General features: G+C 42.5%; 1 protein-coding gene across 3 annotated transcripts in view; it reads left to right on the top strand.

The window, feature by feature from the left end:
* Positions 1-5,387, top strand: part of TUB (TUB bipartite transcription factor) — a 110,052-nt gene extending 104,665 nt beyond the window's left edge. For all 3 annotated transcript variants that reach the window (XM_029582596.1, XM_029582595.1, XM_029582594.1), the window contains 2 exons: positions 620-791; positions 5,069-5,387. In XM_029582596.1, the coding sequence (XP_029438456.1) occupies positions 620-791; positions 5,069-5,202 (306 nt within the window). In that variant the 3' untranslated portion in view covers positions 5,203-5,387. The remainder of the gene's footprint in view (positions 1-619; positions 792-5,068) is intronic.
* Positions 5,388-16,791: the final 11,404 nt, after the last annotated feature.

Genomic DNA, 16,791 nt, shown 5'->3' with positions numbered 1-16,791 from the left:
TTATAAATGTGGACAAAGAAATAAATAGCGAAATATGTAAGTTTTAGGGTCACCAAGTAGCACTACAACAAAAGACATTTGTTTGCAGTTGTGGTGCAGAAGCACAGGTATGCAGATTAATGCAACAGAATTTCAGTAGTATCTCAGCACTAGGAACTGGTTCAGCAGGACAGGCAAGTCTTGCTTCAATTTGATATTTTTGCTGCCATACCATTGAGATAATCAAACATTCAGATTTTCAAAGTTCAGCCTTATACAAAAAAAATGTTAAAACGTCTTCCTCATTTTTAGAAGAATTATGAGGCATTTTAATTTTTCAATTTTACAGTAATTTTTTTTTTTGCACAGAAATAGAGATTAACCTTTATTTTCTGACTATTCAAGTGGACTTTACGGCAACCACATTTTTCTTTTTTTGGCCAGTTCTGCTAACATCTGGGCTGCCATCTCTTACTCCGTTTCAGCCAGCCCACCTGGGTTTTGTGGATCTAGTCTTCGAGGGCCTTTTTCAGTGTTTGCCATCAGCGGCAGGTCCCAGCTGGTTTTACAGATTGTGTGTATCTAGTAAATTGGGTCCTTTGTTTAACAAAGATAAAGTACTGACTTGTGATTTATGCAGGAGCACGAAACATTACTCGCAAGGTGGCAGAACAAAAACACAGAAAGCGTCATTGAGCTGCACAACAAAACCCCTGTCTGGAATGATGACACTCAGTCCTATGTTTTAAATTTTCATGGTCGTGTTACACAAGCCTCAGTCAAAAATTTCCAGATTATCCATGATAATGATCGTAAGTATCTTTACTTTCCTGAAACCACTAAAAGCATACGACAAAGAAGCCAGTTCGTAATGATTTTACAATTACAGAATTTTTTAAATGACTAATCAATACTATTTTCAGAAAGACTTCTTTAATTCTCAGCTCTGCTTCAATGCTTAAAAAAAGAGCCTTCAGTGATCAATTTTCAATGGACTGAAGCTGCATAATTAGAGAATTTGATGGTTAGATATGATGGGGGAGGGGAGAGAGCTAGATTTAGCCATCCTAAGTGTATGTGCTTTTGGGGGACGGGGTTTGGTGCTGGACTAGTCCAGACAAGTGGGTTATGTTCCCCCTGCTAGCAGATGAAGACAATGAATAAAAGCACAAAGCTGATTTCACTCCCACTATAGGGCCTAGTGTTGCTTTCAGCTCTTCAATATTTCTCCAGCAGATGGTGCAGATGTGTATTGATGCTACAGCTATGAGTAGGCTGTTCCTGGGAAGATTTTAAGCTCAGGTTCCTAGTGGAGCTTAGGCCAAATCTTGGGGATAATCTGGATGATGTTCCTGGTGGGACAGATTTCCCCTGTCCACTCAGGTGACTTTGTTCTCTTGGTGAGTCCGACAGCAGGAGCTACTGATAGCACACTGGCCCTCTATTCTGGGAGAACAACAGGGAGGCAGTATTGTTTATTAAACAAAAAACTTGCAGCATAGCCTTTATCCTGGAGTGCTTCCCAGTCTCTTATGGTCTCTTCAGTATCCTATTTCAAAGCTAAGTCACTACCATAAACAAAGCCTGAGGTAGCTAAGAAACTTCACACCATGGTCATTAGATAATTCCTACATAAAGGTCATGATTATACCAGGAACTAGATAATCCCTACAACTCAGTCATGATTAGGCTAGCTACCTTCAGAATAGGCAACAACGTACTCATGGCTAGTTTTCTGATTTTATCAGATTGAGAGTCCTTAATCATTGTGGCTTCCCTGGATGGGTACTGGAGTGGTCCATCAGGAATAAAGGAAAGGAAATCAACAGGTAAATTAAAATTTCTCCTTCCTTAATGTCCCTGCCAGACTAACTCAAAAACATGGGATGTACTCAAGTTCCCCCCAGATCAGATGGGAGGAATCCATAATAGCTCTCAGGACTTCTGGTCCAAGGCCTAATTTTTCCTGGCCTGCTGAAATAACTCAGTAGAGAATTGGGCTGTGCAGGCTCTGCAGTGCCTGAGGAAAAATATGTAGATCCCATCAAACTTCCCTGTTCAACTATCGGAGGAAAATGAAAAGTAAAGAGCCTGGTATGCTTGATTTTTTTTATTTTTCTGTGCAAAGTAGTGATAAAATGTCTGTTGATTATGGCTAAAATGGGAGTGCCAACCAGGCCCTGCTCCATGTGCACTAGTACTGCCTCCCTGGCCTATTTAAATGCGGATGCAATGGAAACAAAGATGCTACCCTGCCATTATCCTCTGGAAACACAGGTTCTGATTCTGCATATGAGGAGTCCTGGGACCAGCCCTCTGGAACCTGCAGACTTGCACCAGCAGGCCGAAGTTATCTCCTTGATTCCTGCTGAAATCAATGCTTTACAAACCACTGTGCTTTAATAGGACAAATCAGAAACCTCTCCAAGAAAAATGGTCACTTACAAAGCATCTAAAGGTGACCCTCAATGTACTTGAGAATGGCCTACATCCCTGACTTTCTCACCATTATAAGTGAGAAAAACCTGATTCTGATAGAAGTGAAACATAATCTTTAGAAGAGGGATAGTATTGGGCGTAGAGATACCCTTTTCTTTGAAATTCCAAAGGCCACCAAGGAGACCGCTTCAACAACAAGACTCAGAGTTGCCCCATGAGGCTTGAGAGGAATGGAAGCCACATCCCTTTAAAACTAAGCTCAGGTTCCAAGTCACTTAGATCTTCTGCAGCAGAGGACTTGCATTTTTGACTCCCTGGAAGAAAGTATCCCATTCAAGAGAGTAGTGAGAGAGCTTCCGTGACTGTGTCCCTCTCAGCAAGCCAGAGAGAGCCTCTTTCTTCTGTGAGATTTGTGAGTTCTGCCTTTATCTTAGTCTCTTCTGTATTCTTTCCTCCATAAACTGGCCTTGCAGAGGTTCCAAACTCTAAATCAGGCCTGCTACATTGTCTTCTTTCACATCACAGAAGGCTGTAACCCCTGATACCTAAGCATCCTCACTCTGAAGCCTAGTTCTCTCAACAATCAAAGTTGTAGAAGAGAACAGAGAGGATCTTGTAGGGAAGAATACTCTGACCAAGGAAAAGGGTGGAGGAGTTATCCCTACTTGCACTTTCAGAATTCAGCTTAGGGAATGTGCAGGCTCCTCGAGGGAACACACACAGGAGCCTGAATACCACTCCTGAGTAGAGATGTGAATCGGAACCAGAATCGGATCCGATTTCAGTTCCAATTCACATCTCTACTCCTGAGTAGCCAGTAACATGCAGCAGGAAAAGTGAGTAATATTTAGGCGGGCTGCATCATTGGGGAGATGGGCTACACTGGTAACAGAGAGAGGCTGCATCCAATGTGCCAGCTGCAGTGGCAGCTGGGGAAAGGGGCTAGATTTTGTGCTGGAGGCAATGTCCGTGATGAAGAGAGCCATGGGAGTAGCTACATTGGGCTTTGATGGTAGTATGGAGCTATGACTGGTGTGCCATGAGGTTGGTGGCAGGCACCCTAGTAGCTACAGAGGCCATGGATGCCGGACAACTGGAGGAGTCATTGACGGGGTTGAGAAAAGGGATCCGTGGTGGTTTAGGCAACCTAGGCAATTGCCTCAAATTGTGAAGGTGGCAAATACCCGGGCCAAAAAGAATTGTAATTGTACCAAGGAGAAGCCTGCTCCAGCAAGCCACTTGAAAGGGTACTGCTGTGGCACTCTGGGACTTTTGGGAGTGCTGAGGGACAGAATGAAGGGAAGGTAGGAATGGTGAAAAAGGGTGGGGGGATACCTTAGGGAGCAAGACTAGAGCCAAGGAAGGGACACCTCGCTCCCCTCCCAATCTAAATCCTCCCCTAAGTCTTTCTGAAGAAACTAGAAATCTTGTTTTTATAGAAGTATTGTTGCAATAAAGAGATTACTTTGACTTCAAAGTTTTTGCAGGCTTCTGCTAGTATATGTATATACGATGGATGTCTCTTGGGAGGGTAAGTTCTAGCACCCCACATAGCAGTACATTGTACATGCAGACTTTACTGAGTATTTTGAAACTGAGCTTAGCACAGAAATTCACACTGATAAAACCTCTGCTAATCGGTCGAGTACACACGTGCAGTTACGCACATAAAGTTACACCTCTGCTTCAGAGGACGTAACTTACACACATACCCTTACACTCGGACTTTCTAAAATACAAAAGTATGCACGTAAATTCCAAACCCTACCCCACCTCTGATCCCTGGAGCACCGGTCCTCCGTGCACGTTAACAGTATGTGCGAAACCTGGTCACAGGCGCACTGAGCTCAGGTCAACTATAGAACAGCGTAAATGGCTTTGAAAATTACCCCCTAGGGATGTGCAGGCCAAAGAAATTCAGTGTGGTTCATATTTGAGGGGATTTGTTTTTCAGTTCATTTAATGTTTGTTTAGGTTTGGTTGGTTTCCCAAACCAAAATAAACATAAAATATCCCACAATCCCCTCCCCAAAAGAATAATAAATGAAACGGGGCCTCCCAAAGGCCCTCCATCTCCACCTTACCGCTCCCAAAAAAAAAAGCAGTGGGGGTCCAGGCCTACTAGGATGGGCTGACCCGAGCCCCGCTGGGACCTCCCAAAGTCCCTGCATTCTCCCCTCCAATCCTGAAGAAAGGGGCAGAAGCAATGCCCATGTGCTGCCTGCCTGCCGCAAATTCTTTTAAAAATGGTGCCGGTGCTGTGTGATGACAAAATGGTGCTGCTCTGAGGGCTGGCTGGCTGGCACCATTTTCTTGTCTAGTCATTTCTTTGTATGGCTCACTCCAGGCAGATTTCTTTGGTGGGGGGTGCAAAGTGGGGATTGGAGAGGACTGTAGAGACCCCTGGGCAGCCCTATGGAGCAGTGTTGAGGGATTAGGAGGTCATCTTTTCCAATGAACTGAAAATACCCCCAAATTGTTGGGTATTGTTTGGGTAAGGCCATTTTCAGTTCAGATATGCCATTCATTTAAAACAATTGCATATCCCTAGTATATATTTTGAGAGAGATGCACCAATACAAAGAAGTAACTTTAACCAAGTGTATTTTTGTATGTTTCATGGTTTTTGTTTTTATTTCCTTTGTTTCAGCTGACTACATAGTGATGCAGTTTGGTCGTGTGGCTGAGGATGCGTTTACCATGGACTACAACTACCCAATGTGTGCACTACAAGCCTTTGCTATTGCTCTCTCCAGCTTTGACAGTAAATTGGCCTGTGAGTAGCAGCAAAGGGCGCAGCCTGAGCCCTACTCCTAAGGACAAAGCCAGGATTCCAGCTCCCTATCCATGTCTTATACTCTTGCTTTTAAACAGACCAAGCAAAATTGTTGTTATATTGAATTTTTTTTTTTGTAATCTTTAAAAGAATGTGGGAGGGGAAAGTTTTGAATGAAATTCAGTGTTTTTGATATTTGGGTCATTCACATTTCTTATCTCTTATTTATTTTTGCTTTCTGAAAGAGGCATCACATTCTGAGTTCTAAAGTATTTCCTAGAAATACTGGCAGTGGTATATATCCACAGTCACTATATCACAGCTCAGTTACGTCATTAGGAAACAGGCACCTTTTGTAAAGTCCGGAAGATATAGAAGAAGTATTTTTCACATGGAATTCCATTAGAAAAGTGTTCAGAAGCTTTAGCCACACCTGTCGAAGATGCTGAATCAAATGCTTGCAATTTGACGTCCCCCAACGCACTGGACGTTTCCCAGGAGTTGACATTTCCAAAAAAGTGCAGCAGTGGGAAATCGGTCGTCCAGTGAACGAGACGTGAAAGGGTGAAAGTTCAAGATGCTTCTGCCCTTTGCATGCGTGACCTGGACCAATCGAAATCACAGCCTGATGAGGCGAGCAAAGGAAAGCACAAAGTGTCTTCACCCAACTCCTCTCTACATTCTGAGGCATCGTTTTTCAACATTTTGACACTTGAAAATGAAAAGAACTCCAAAAACAAAAATACAAAAAAAAAATTCATGCCAGCATACATCTTTGGATAATGTTCATCTGAGTATGGTTTGTTTTTTTTTCTTTTAATTGAATTTGGCATGTTAGTCCTTTGAATATATCTGCTTGTGTTACTGTGGTTACAGAGCAGGCGAAATTCTTTGCCTGTTTTGTGTTGATAGTGATATAAATACGGTATTTTGATAACAATAATATCTCTTGATACATCTGTAGCACTCATTTGATCCAATTCTCAAAAGGCTAAAGAAGATGGACATTTTATATTCAGTTTATCCGGTCTTTTCTTTGGTTGATGGCTTTTTATTCCAGTTACAGGAGGTTTTGCATATATATTTCTCATCAGCAGAGTGCTTGGAAAGGATTTGACATTTTATAATATGATGTGAACGTGCCAGCTACTGAACTCAGCAAAGTTTGTATTTTTAGCAACCAGACAGCTTCGTACTTTGTGCAGATGATAGGGGGGGGGGGGGGGTGTCACATATATAGGACAACAGAGTGTGATGAAAGAACTAGTACAATGCCTTCCTATTATAAAGATTCTGGAAGATATAAAGGAATGTTATCATTTAATGAGTCTCGTTTTAACCTTTTCTGCCTTACCACCCATTGTTGGGTACTCTATGGGCCTCATTTGTAGTGCTGTATCATAGTTCATCTTGAATTTGCTTTGAGTAAAAGCAAAATGCAGCAGTCATATAGTCAAGTGCTATGTATGAAATTTGCTCAGCTATAATTGTCTAGAATCAAGCTTGCTCATAACAGGCAGGCCATATGCCTGGGTAAGACGGGGACAGTTGCTTTAATCAAGGCACAGTATCTTGGAACTGGATGATGAGCTGGACGTTAAGTATTTGGAGGTAACACACAAACATAGGAATAAGTTGTAAATGTCTTTTGTTTAATTTTGGATCCAGTCTATTTGTCTGATTGCTCGTTGTGTTTGTGAGCAGCAGGGGCAGGCCCTGACGCGTTCTTGTGCTCCATGCAGTTCCATATATTCTTATTTTCCGTTAGCTGAGCATCTGATACACCTCATCTTGTCTTGCTCCATGTCCGTTACCATTAATAGCTTACACTTATATAATGAACCTTTTTTGGTACTATTTCCACTGCCCTATCCCCTATGTAGTATTTTTCCAAGAGGGTTAGTGAGACTCTTACTCCTGCTGTATTGCTTTCCTTGCTGCTCACACAAGGCTGCGGAAATAAGTCACACATGCCGATGCACTTCTGACTCTTGCATGTACAAATAATTGTGCAGCATTAAGATAAAGCAAGGAAGGGGACTTTAGCAAAAGAACTATTTGGGGTTAAGCATGTGAACATTTTGTATTTGTTTCTAATCTCTAAAGAGGGGAGGACATTGGTTTATAAAGGGGGCCAACCTACACTGAAGTTGAAACAGAAGCAAATTACAAGTGGGAACACAGTCCGCTTCCCCCATATTCTCCTTTTCAAAGAGAGCAGAGTTGCTCCTTACAAACACATAACTGCAACCTATTTTGTGAACCATAGTACTATGTATTTATATTACATCTTTCAGCAGAACCCAGCCAACAAAAATGACCCCTCTAAGATGGGATTCCAGAAAGCACATGTAATGCCTTTCATTGGCACAAAACTGCTTCACTCACCTCTTATAGGAAGTAGTCCTCTGTCACTTGGTTCTAGAGGGGCTGACGTTCTTTGTCAGCCATGTCAGCTTGTTCACATGAACTATATCTTGGAACTTTACTTTATTGGTGGATGCCTGTTTTCTTCTTTGGTTGGGGCCATGTTGGGAGATGGACAGTGGCATCACTGGTGCAGTTTGTGACTCACATTTTGTGGACTGGCTCTCCAGACCATTTTTATGCACTATAGTTTAATGGGAAACTGCTAAAAGTAGATTTTCACATTATAACAATAAATTATTTGTGTGTATGGCTCACTGTATTCAGAAAGAAATGGCCAGTGAGGTACAGTGAATATCACTTTACACTGAGAGATTTTTATTCCTCTCAGTAAAGCCTCTCCTCCTACTAATAACCCTTTCAGCTTAAACTGTTCCTAAACTGCTCTGATAACTGTAGAACCAAATCTATATCCTTCATTGAGACCACAGATCTAGCAACTGATATGATCCCTTAACGTTAATAACTTGAAACTGCTTTGTAAACTGGGGTAAAATGGCTATTTCTAAAAAATGTGATGAATTCAGAAAAATATGTATTTCCTTTCACAAAACAGGTCATAATACAAAACTACGAGTTTCTCCATTCCTGATGCACCAGTCCTGATGGTAGGGCATGTTACAGTACATGGTGCACCTCCCTGACATTTTAAGTTGGGTTTGCAAATCAGGAATAATAACTTTGGAGTAGCCGAATGCTGTGTAATAATAACATATCACTGTATTTGCTCTAAAAATAATATGCTCCTGAGCCTCATCTTAAGTTTTCTAATTTGTGGCTCACAAAATCAGCTTTAACATTTATATTTGTTTTACGTACCATTTATATCAACTCAAGCTCAATAGCTGACAGAATTATATTTATATATATTCATAAAGATATTTCCTATATGTTCTTAAACTATGAGTGCCAATCTGTATTCACATTTATTTTTTTTGCACTCTCTTACTCTTCACTAAGCATGGAACATTAGGTTTGGTTTCTTTCCTCTGGTGACAGTCTGCTATCATCTTCCAGCTCTGCTACCATCTTCCAAAGAAATGAGTCAGTGCCATTACATTATGTGCTTTTAAGTATTAGTGTTTAATACTGAGCAAGTAGTATCTGTATGGGCTTGAATTGCAGAGAGAATATATTGTGCTACTTTATAGGAGTGTTCATGGTTAAAACTTTTATTTTAGTTTTCATTTTTTTACTATGTTTTGGGGTTCTTTCATTTCTGTGTTTAGCATACTAAATGATTTAGTGTATGCTAAATTGTTTTAGCAGAAGCTAAAATTCAGACACAAGATGTTTTGCATTTTTTTGTCTGTGGTTTTGGATGGGAAATGAGACAAAATGAATTAATTGTTGTTGTGATTTTTCTGTCATTTAAAAATGACAGCACATTTCTAAGACCTTCTACTGCAATCTAAGGAGAGGCAGGACAGATATATTTTGCATTCTCCTCATAGATACCAAATGGGAGAAATCCCTTAGTATTTCTGACCCTCAGTGTCGCCAGGTCGAATCAGTGTGCATTGGGTTTGAGTAGACTTTTATCCCATTTTTAATATAACTGGCATGAGGGGGAAAAAAAGTATGACAAGCTCTCTAAAAAGGAGCCCATATAACTTCTCTCAAGATGTACAGTGTGGTACTGTTTGGACTAAAAAATGGGTCAGTAGACTGGGAAGGCACAGTGGTTTGCTGTGCTTGTACTATTCACAGTGACAAGGTCTAGTTATATTTTAGTGCACATGGATCACTTTTTTAAGGAGGAAGAGACTAAAAACATTTCCATGAATAAATTAATTGTGCTGACAGTTTGCGGATGTGGTGATGAAAGCAACAGGTGGTCGAGCTACAAATTGCATCTTTTGTGCAGAGTGAATGAACTGTCAAAGCCCTTGTTACTACAGACACTTGCTTTGTTGTGCATGTTTGACACAAAGGCAGTGTGGTTTGTGTGTAGCTGGCATCTCGCCTGCAGGGACGCCTGCCCTGCACGCTACTTCCTCTCCAAATACAAACCATCTTTTTTTTTTTTTTGGATTCTGTTTTTCTAGTCTCTGTCAGAAACCTTATGGACAATATTGCATTCAGAGCAGACTCTGAAATGAAAACTAGACTATTTCTTTATCTTATTCTCAGTAAAACAGACACCACTTTCAGTGAAAGCTAATCCTGGTTAGACTTCCAGTGTTAATGTTAACTTGCTGTTTAGCTGATACTTATTAAAAAAAAAAAAAAAAAAAATTAGCAATGATAGTTCTTGTCAAGCTTATGCACTTCCTGAGCTTTTGGTTTTAGCTGAGTATTAAAACAAAAATGGGAATATAAATCCCGCTACCATTGTAACAATGTTTTTCTGTTCCTCTATTTGCTATTTATTTATATATTTATTTATTTATTGAAAAGTGTTTAGATACCACCTTCCTTGTCTAACAGACCACCCAAAGCAGTGCATGACAGAATCCAATTACAATATCTTATAATAACACAAACATCATCTTAATCATAACATCATCTTCCTCCAAATATACCTCATATATTTCATCCTCCAATATAATAATTACACCTCCTTTGAAACCCCAAACAAAAATTGGCAGATGGCCAGGCCCATTTTCCCTACCTGCTGTGATACCATAGACCCTACTCGCTTTCTGGCTTCACCTTTACTTTCCTACTGCTGTGAATCCTCTCTGCCTCTCCCCACACTTCCACTGAGGCTGTTCCTTTCATTCACCATCTTTTCTGTGAAAAAATACTTCCTAATGTTACTCATGAATATATCATCTTCCAGCCTGAAATCCTGACCCTTTGTTTCACTATATTCTGTCTTCCGCTAAAAAAAATAGTTTGTCTCTTATACCCAGGAGGTATCCTATCCCCTTTCTTCCTCTTCTCCTGCAAGATTATACATATTTAGAACTTTAAGCTCAAAGATTACTCTTCTCTAGATTGCCTCTACTCTTTCTATACTCCTCCAAATAAATAGTCTCCAGAACTGGATGTATTACTTCAAATAAAGTCTCATCAGTAATTTGCACAGATGTGTTACCATTTCCTTTTTTTCTGCTGGTTATTCCCTTATTTACATACTCTGTTTTCTACTGGCTTTTCCCACTGCCTTGTCACACTTTATCAACCTTGATGTCATCAGAATACCCCTAGATCCTTCTCCTGTTTGGCGGCCATCAATATCTCATCCCCATTACATTCTGCTCACTGTGCCCCAGTTTATTAACACTGATAATTATGATCACATAGTCTTTTTATTTAATTATTTATTCTTATATTTAATGTACTGCCTTTCTGCTAAGGCCCGATGCTACATTCATAGCATAATCAATGCTTCTGTTTATATAGTTAGTGCTGGTCAATGACATCACAAACTTAATTGCCACCAAATTTATTAGAGACACATCTATGGACAATAGATGATGTGAACTTGGTTGGTGAGGTGATTTCAAGAGCAAATCTAGCTCGACATACATACATTTAATAAGGTTTAATGGTAACCTTCTGCCTTTTTACCAAATATCCTTTAAAACTCTACAGGACTGTCTTTGCATGATATTTATATTTATTCTTTGTTCTGATGAAAAGTTTCTTGGCTGAAAACTAATAGTTATCTAGCAACGAGCTGAATTGTTGAGACCAGCATTGATAAGTGGAAGGTACAAATACATTTTCTGAAAGACCTGTATTTTGCTAGCTCTTTGAATTCTTTGCTGGTTTTCTGCTGTCATACTTCAGTTATTTATCTTTGGTCATTATTGTGTTAAGCTACTTTGTCTCTAATTGTGAAAGCTGCCTTTGCATTAGTTAGTTGTCAACCAGATGGAAAGGTTCTAAATTATATGCATGCTTAGAAAATATGGGGTCCATTTTAAAAGGTGCATGTGCACGTCCATGTGCGTGCATGTTATAAAATCAGCGCGTCCATGTGCGCCAGATTTTTATGTCCACGCATCGCATGTGTGGCCAGGTAGCTTGCTCTGCTCACGGCGGGGGGAATTTTAGAATAAATCATGCAGCAACGTGATTAGGGCTTTCCCAGTTCGCTCTTTACCCCTTACCCTATCCTTTCTCCCTCTTCCCCTCTCCTCCCCAACCCCTAAACTAACCCTACTTCCATTTTTTTTTTGTACTTACTGCTCCTTTAGCTGCTGACCAGGCTAGGGTGACTTACTGAGACACCATTGAAGTCCCTGAGGAACTTGGACTATAGCTTCAGGTCTTCCTTATGGGCATACTAACCCGCAAGTGGTCGTGGTGATGAACCAGGCCTACCATGGACCAAACTAAATAACGCAGAAAAATCCTGCCCATGGGAATAACCCGCACGACAAAGGTGAGGCTGCTTTTGAGGGACTTCATGTGTCTCAGCATGACTTTCCTGCTGCACAAGGTGGCATTCACCAACTCTAACAGTTTAGATAATTTGTCGCTTGGAAGTCTGGATTCCATATACGTGGAACCAAGCTCGATCCCTAGGAAAGTGAGGACAGTTATTGGGCCTAGGGACGTCTTCCGCCAAAGGAACACCAAATCTGCTCGCCAGTTTGCGAAAAGTGTGGAACAGCTTAACACAATCCAGCGAATCCTTTTTTCCAATGAGTAAGAAATCATCCAAATAGTGGATTAAAGATGCTAGTCCGGATGCCTTCTCAGTTGCCAAATGAAGGAAAGTACTGAAGGTTTCAAAATAGGTGCATGAAACTGAGCATCCCATTAACAAGCACTTGTCATAGTAAAAAGCACCCTCGAATTGGAAGCTGAGTAGATGGAAACTGCTCGGGTGACCCGGGAGCAGTTGAAATGCAGACTCGATGTCCGCTTTCACCATAAGTGCTCCCTGACCGCAGATCTTAAGTCCAATGTGGTGTCAAAGGACGAATATTGCATTGAGCAGTATTCCAAGGGGTATGGTCATTCACTGAAGCTCCAAGTGGGTGAGAGGTTGTGAATGAGTCTATATTTTCTGAGCTCCTTTTGGGGAATGACTGCTAGAGGGGACAGAACCAGATGCTCCAAAGGTGGCTAATCGAACGGGCCGGCTATGCATCTAAGCTGAATCTACTTTCCGAGCTTCTTCCAGACAATGGCAGCCAGAATGTATTCTGAAGGAGCATTGACCACATTGGCAGATTGTGGCTGACCCATGAAGGGAATAAGAAAACCCTCTTGAAAACTACTCAGTACAGTATTTGCCCCGACCCTGTTGGGATAGTGATCCAACCATGGAAGCATCGCTTGCCATCTCATGGGAGATGGAGCTAGGGCCAGTTCCTTCCACTCACTTGTTGCTGCGTGGACATTTGTTAGCCTGGTGAGATGCGGCGTATTGACTGCAGTTATGTTTATATCTGCAATCGGTCATGGAGCAGGTGCCGCCCGTGCGTTGCGCATGCTTGGTTTGCCCACTGTGCACTGGCTCGCTACGAAAGAGCTGCAAACTGGCTTTGGCATTGATAGCCCGGGTAGTCATTTTTGTGAGCCACAGGCTGAAGTCCTGTCTTCCCCATGACATGGTGGATCTTCCGGCCATTCTCACATGGAAGGCCTCATCAAGGTTGAGCCATGCAAAACCATTGTATTCTCTGCATGTGCCCAAGATAGTGTCTAAGTAAGAGAGCAAAGGCTGCATCACAAAGGGCTCAGAACACACCATGACTGAGGCCAAACATGCGAACATGCACACCCAGTTTATGATCTCTCTTTGAGTGGGCTTGGCTGCTTTCAACTCCTTTCTCTTCTCCCGCTTAATTTGGTCTCTCCTCCTGTGTCCCTCCATCAGGCGGAACAAGTCTATGTGTAGTGCCTGTATCTGATACGACACCTGAGGGACCTGGTACCAGTTCCCAAAGTTCATGGTCAGATTCCAGCCGCCTGCAGGGGTGGACAATGTCCTCACTGTCACCTCTGTGCACCGAAGAAGCAGATCCTGAACTTTGGGAGGAAGAGGAGGAGAAGCTGGACTAGCCGCTAAGTGAAGAAGACGAAAACGATGCCTGCCTGTGACTATCCCTGCCTGTGACTATCCCTGCCTTTGTATTCCTTTAGTGGAACTTTTTCTACACTTTGCACATCAGACTTACCCTGTTCCTCGTCCAGCCGTGCCAACTGTGAAGGGATCTTGGAGGAGACTTCGGTGTCAAGGATCTGCGAGCACCAGCACTGTGATGAGATACTGCAGCATACACTAAGGATGAGTGATGTCTCAGACTGCGAGCGGTGCCATCTTCGTCTTACTGAGGACCATCCAAAGGCACTGCAGGCCGCTTCCTGCAGCTGTGGCTAACTTTAAATTGGGTAGGGAAGTGACAACACTCTCCAGATTCCTTACCACTGTCAGGATAAGGTGAGAAATCCCGGAGTGAGGGCAGTGGAGATCGAAATTCAGAAGGTGAATAGTGAGGCCATCTATCCCACCTGGGCCATGGGTTGATGTCATAAGGCCTGAATTCCCAGTCATGCTTGATGCTATCTGGATCCTTGTACCGGTGACCATTATAGAAGGACCACCAGTACGGTTTGTGCCATGGGCCAGGGCTGGTGCAGAAACGCTCAGATGGTGAGCAGGAGGCTGGCCAGGATGGGGATCTATACTGGATCTCATCCCTTGGGGATCTGTACCGCATCTCGTCCCTTGGACTATGTGAGATCCTAACACTGGGCTCGCAAGGAGATGCCAAGGCATGTTCCACACGGCCAGCCGGACTTTGCGCACTTGGATCAGATACAGCATTATTAAGGATAGGCGGGACAACTTGCATCTGGATAACTGCCCGATCCTTGAGTTCATCGGGGACGAGCTGCGTTGTATCAGTGCTGAGCACTGCAGCTGCTGCTGCTACCCTTCAACGCTTTTCCTCCTTGGCCCCCATCTTTTGCCAAATTAGCTGGATAATGTTTTCCCCTAGAGGTCTTTTGGAGCTTTCACCCACGCTTTGTATCTTCCTTATTAACTTTTGCTCCTCAAGGTGGCCCAGGTGCCCTACCTCCTCCCCATTGGCTTCTAGCTCCCCTGTGGTCAGAAACGCCAGCAGGCGGGAAGGACCACGGGGTCGGGACCAGAGGGTTCTGGACCAGTGGGCACCTCAGTGACGGGGGTGTCTAAAACCCCAGTAGCGCACGATGCTGGGGCCTGCCAGGTTGGACCTCAGAGACATCTGTACAAATGTTGACAGCATGCAACCCAAACGGGTAACGGCCTAATCGCAAACGAAATGAGAAAGTAACTTTTTTTTTTTTTTTTTTATTCGGAGCACTATGGGAACTGGCAGGAGCGCAACATAAAGCCACGGGCAGCTCGAAGTAGAGCCTAAGGGCTGTGCAGCCAAAGGTTCTGCTGCAAAATTCCCCCATGGGAAAGTACAGAAGCTCAAACGTCCTTAAGCAAGGAAGTGGTTAAATTTATCAAGCTCCTGTTATAATTTTTTTTTTTTTTTTTTGAGTAGAGAGGAAGGGGACTCGCCAAATCCATAGAGCTCTGGAAATGAAACCGCTCCGCTCGGGGGAGGAAGAGACTGAGCCAAGGGGAGCCAGCGGGTTTTTTAATTGACCCCCAACGCAGTGGCATGTGCGCTCCGATCCGGCCAATTTGGTGACCCGGCGACGGGGCACGTCCTGGTGACGTCGCCGATACCGGGCAAATCAGGTGGGAGTGATGTCATCGGTGGCGGTCCTTAGCACCGGCATCATGATGCCAGTGCCATTCCCACCACGCAGAAGGGGCAGGATTAAAGCTCCTTCCCCCCTCTGGGCAGAGGCAAGGCTGGGGCACCTGCACAGGGGCATCGGGTGCCCAGTTACTCACGGCTCCTGCACATCCATGCTGGGGAAGCCACCCATTTCTGCTTGGACACGTGGACTCACTTGCAGAGTCGTACATCTTCCTTCTATCAGCAATGAGCATTCCCTCAGTACAAGAGGCCTCAAAAATATTCAGCTCACTGATTATTTTGGAGGCAATTTTCAAACCCCCATGGGCAGCTGCTTTATCTGGTGATGTTCTTTGAATATTTCTGGTTAAGTTAACATTCTCTGGGTAAACCTAACAGAGTAACTTTGCAGCCTAACCGGCAATAATCAAAGCTAGCCATTTAGGTTTGAAGTTATCTGGGAAGGTTTACCCGGATAACTTTATTCGGGGATATTAAGCAAAATGTTTATTCCCACTGAATATTCAAGTTAACTTATCCAACTACTGCTGATTTTATAACATACACACATATATGGGAGTGTTGTATAAAATGGCCACATCCATTGGCGCGAGCTGGCATGTGCACGTACATGTGTGCCCGTACTGCTGTTTAAAAATGACCATCCCCATTGGTTCAAATATTAATGAATTTGCTTTAATACCTAACAAATAAATATAGTCTCATGTGGTTTCTTACAAAAAATGTATAGTGTCATCCCCAGTAGTGTAAGAGTGAATCATTGTCACGTTCCTTCTCTTAATTTTCATAATTTCTGAGCAATTTTATTTTAGAAAATACAATCCAGCAAAACATTGTGGATTAAACAATTCCATGGTGTTGCCCGCTGCTGTGCGCACACCCTTCCACCCTGTAACTTCCAGCTAGCTGCTCTTGTCTGCTGTAGGAGAATGTGCTGGCACGTCTACAAGGTCATAGTGCTTGTACTACTGAAAAATCTTAATCAGAACTTTATGTAATGAAAAGTAAAGCTGGCAGGACCTCCGGTAAGATCAAGTGGCCAAAGGTCATTGTGACTTTATTTCCCAGCTGTGACACAGTCAATTGTCTACAAGCCTTAATTAAGTGCCATCACTTGCTGTAAACTCTTAATTCATTTTTATTGTAAATGAAATATTAAAGATGGCAGAATTATTAGCAAATCCCATGGGCTCATAACTTATTACAAATTTTTATTAATAAGTAGGTTGTGTAATGATTCATGATGCATTTAGTATGGTCTGCAGCACAACTAGCTAGTCAGTATATGTAGGAGACAATGATCAAACTGTCCACATTGGAGCAGATAACCATGAGTAACTTTTATCCGTGAGGTTTGCCCCAATAATCAAAGCAAAATTACATGCATAACTTGCTTTCGTTATTGCCAAGGATATAAAGTACCAGTAGTATTTGTGCCTGCTTTTATATGGGTTACAGTTTCATAGAAAATAATGTGCATAGTTTTGAAGATCCAAA

This window comes from Rhinatrema bivittatum, chromosome 17 (genome assembly GCF_901001135.1).
Source record: "Rhinatrema bivittatum chromosome 17, aRhiBiv1.1, whole genome shotgun sequence".
NCBI lineage: Eukaryota > Metazoa > Chordata > Amphibia > Gymnophiona > Rhinatrematidae > Rhinatrema > Rhinatrema bivittatum.
Note: the sequence above shows the minus strand (reverse complement) of the source record. Positions and strands in the feature narration are given on the sequence as shown.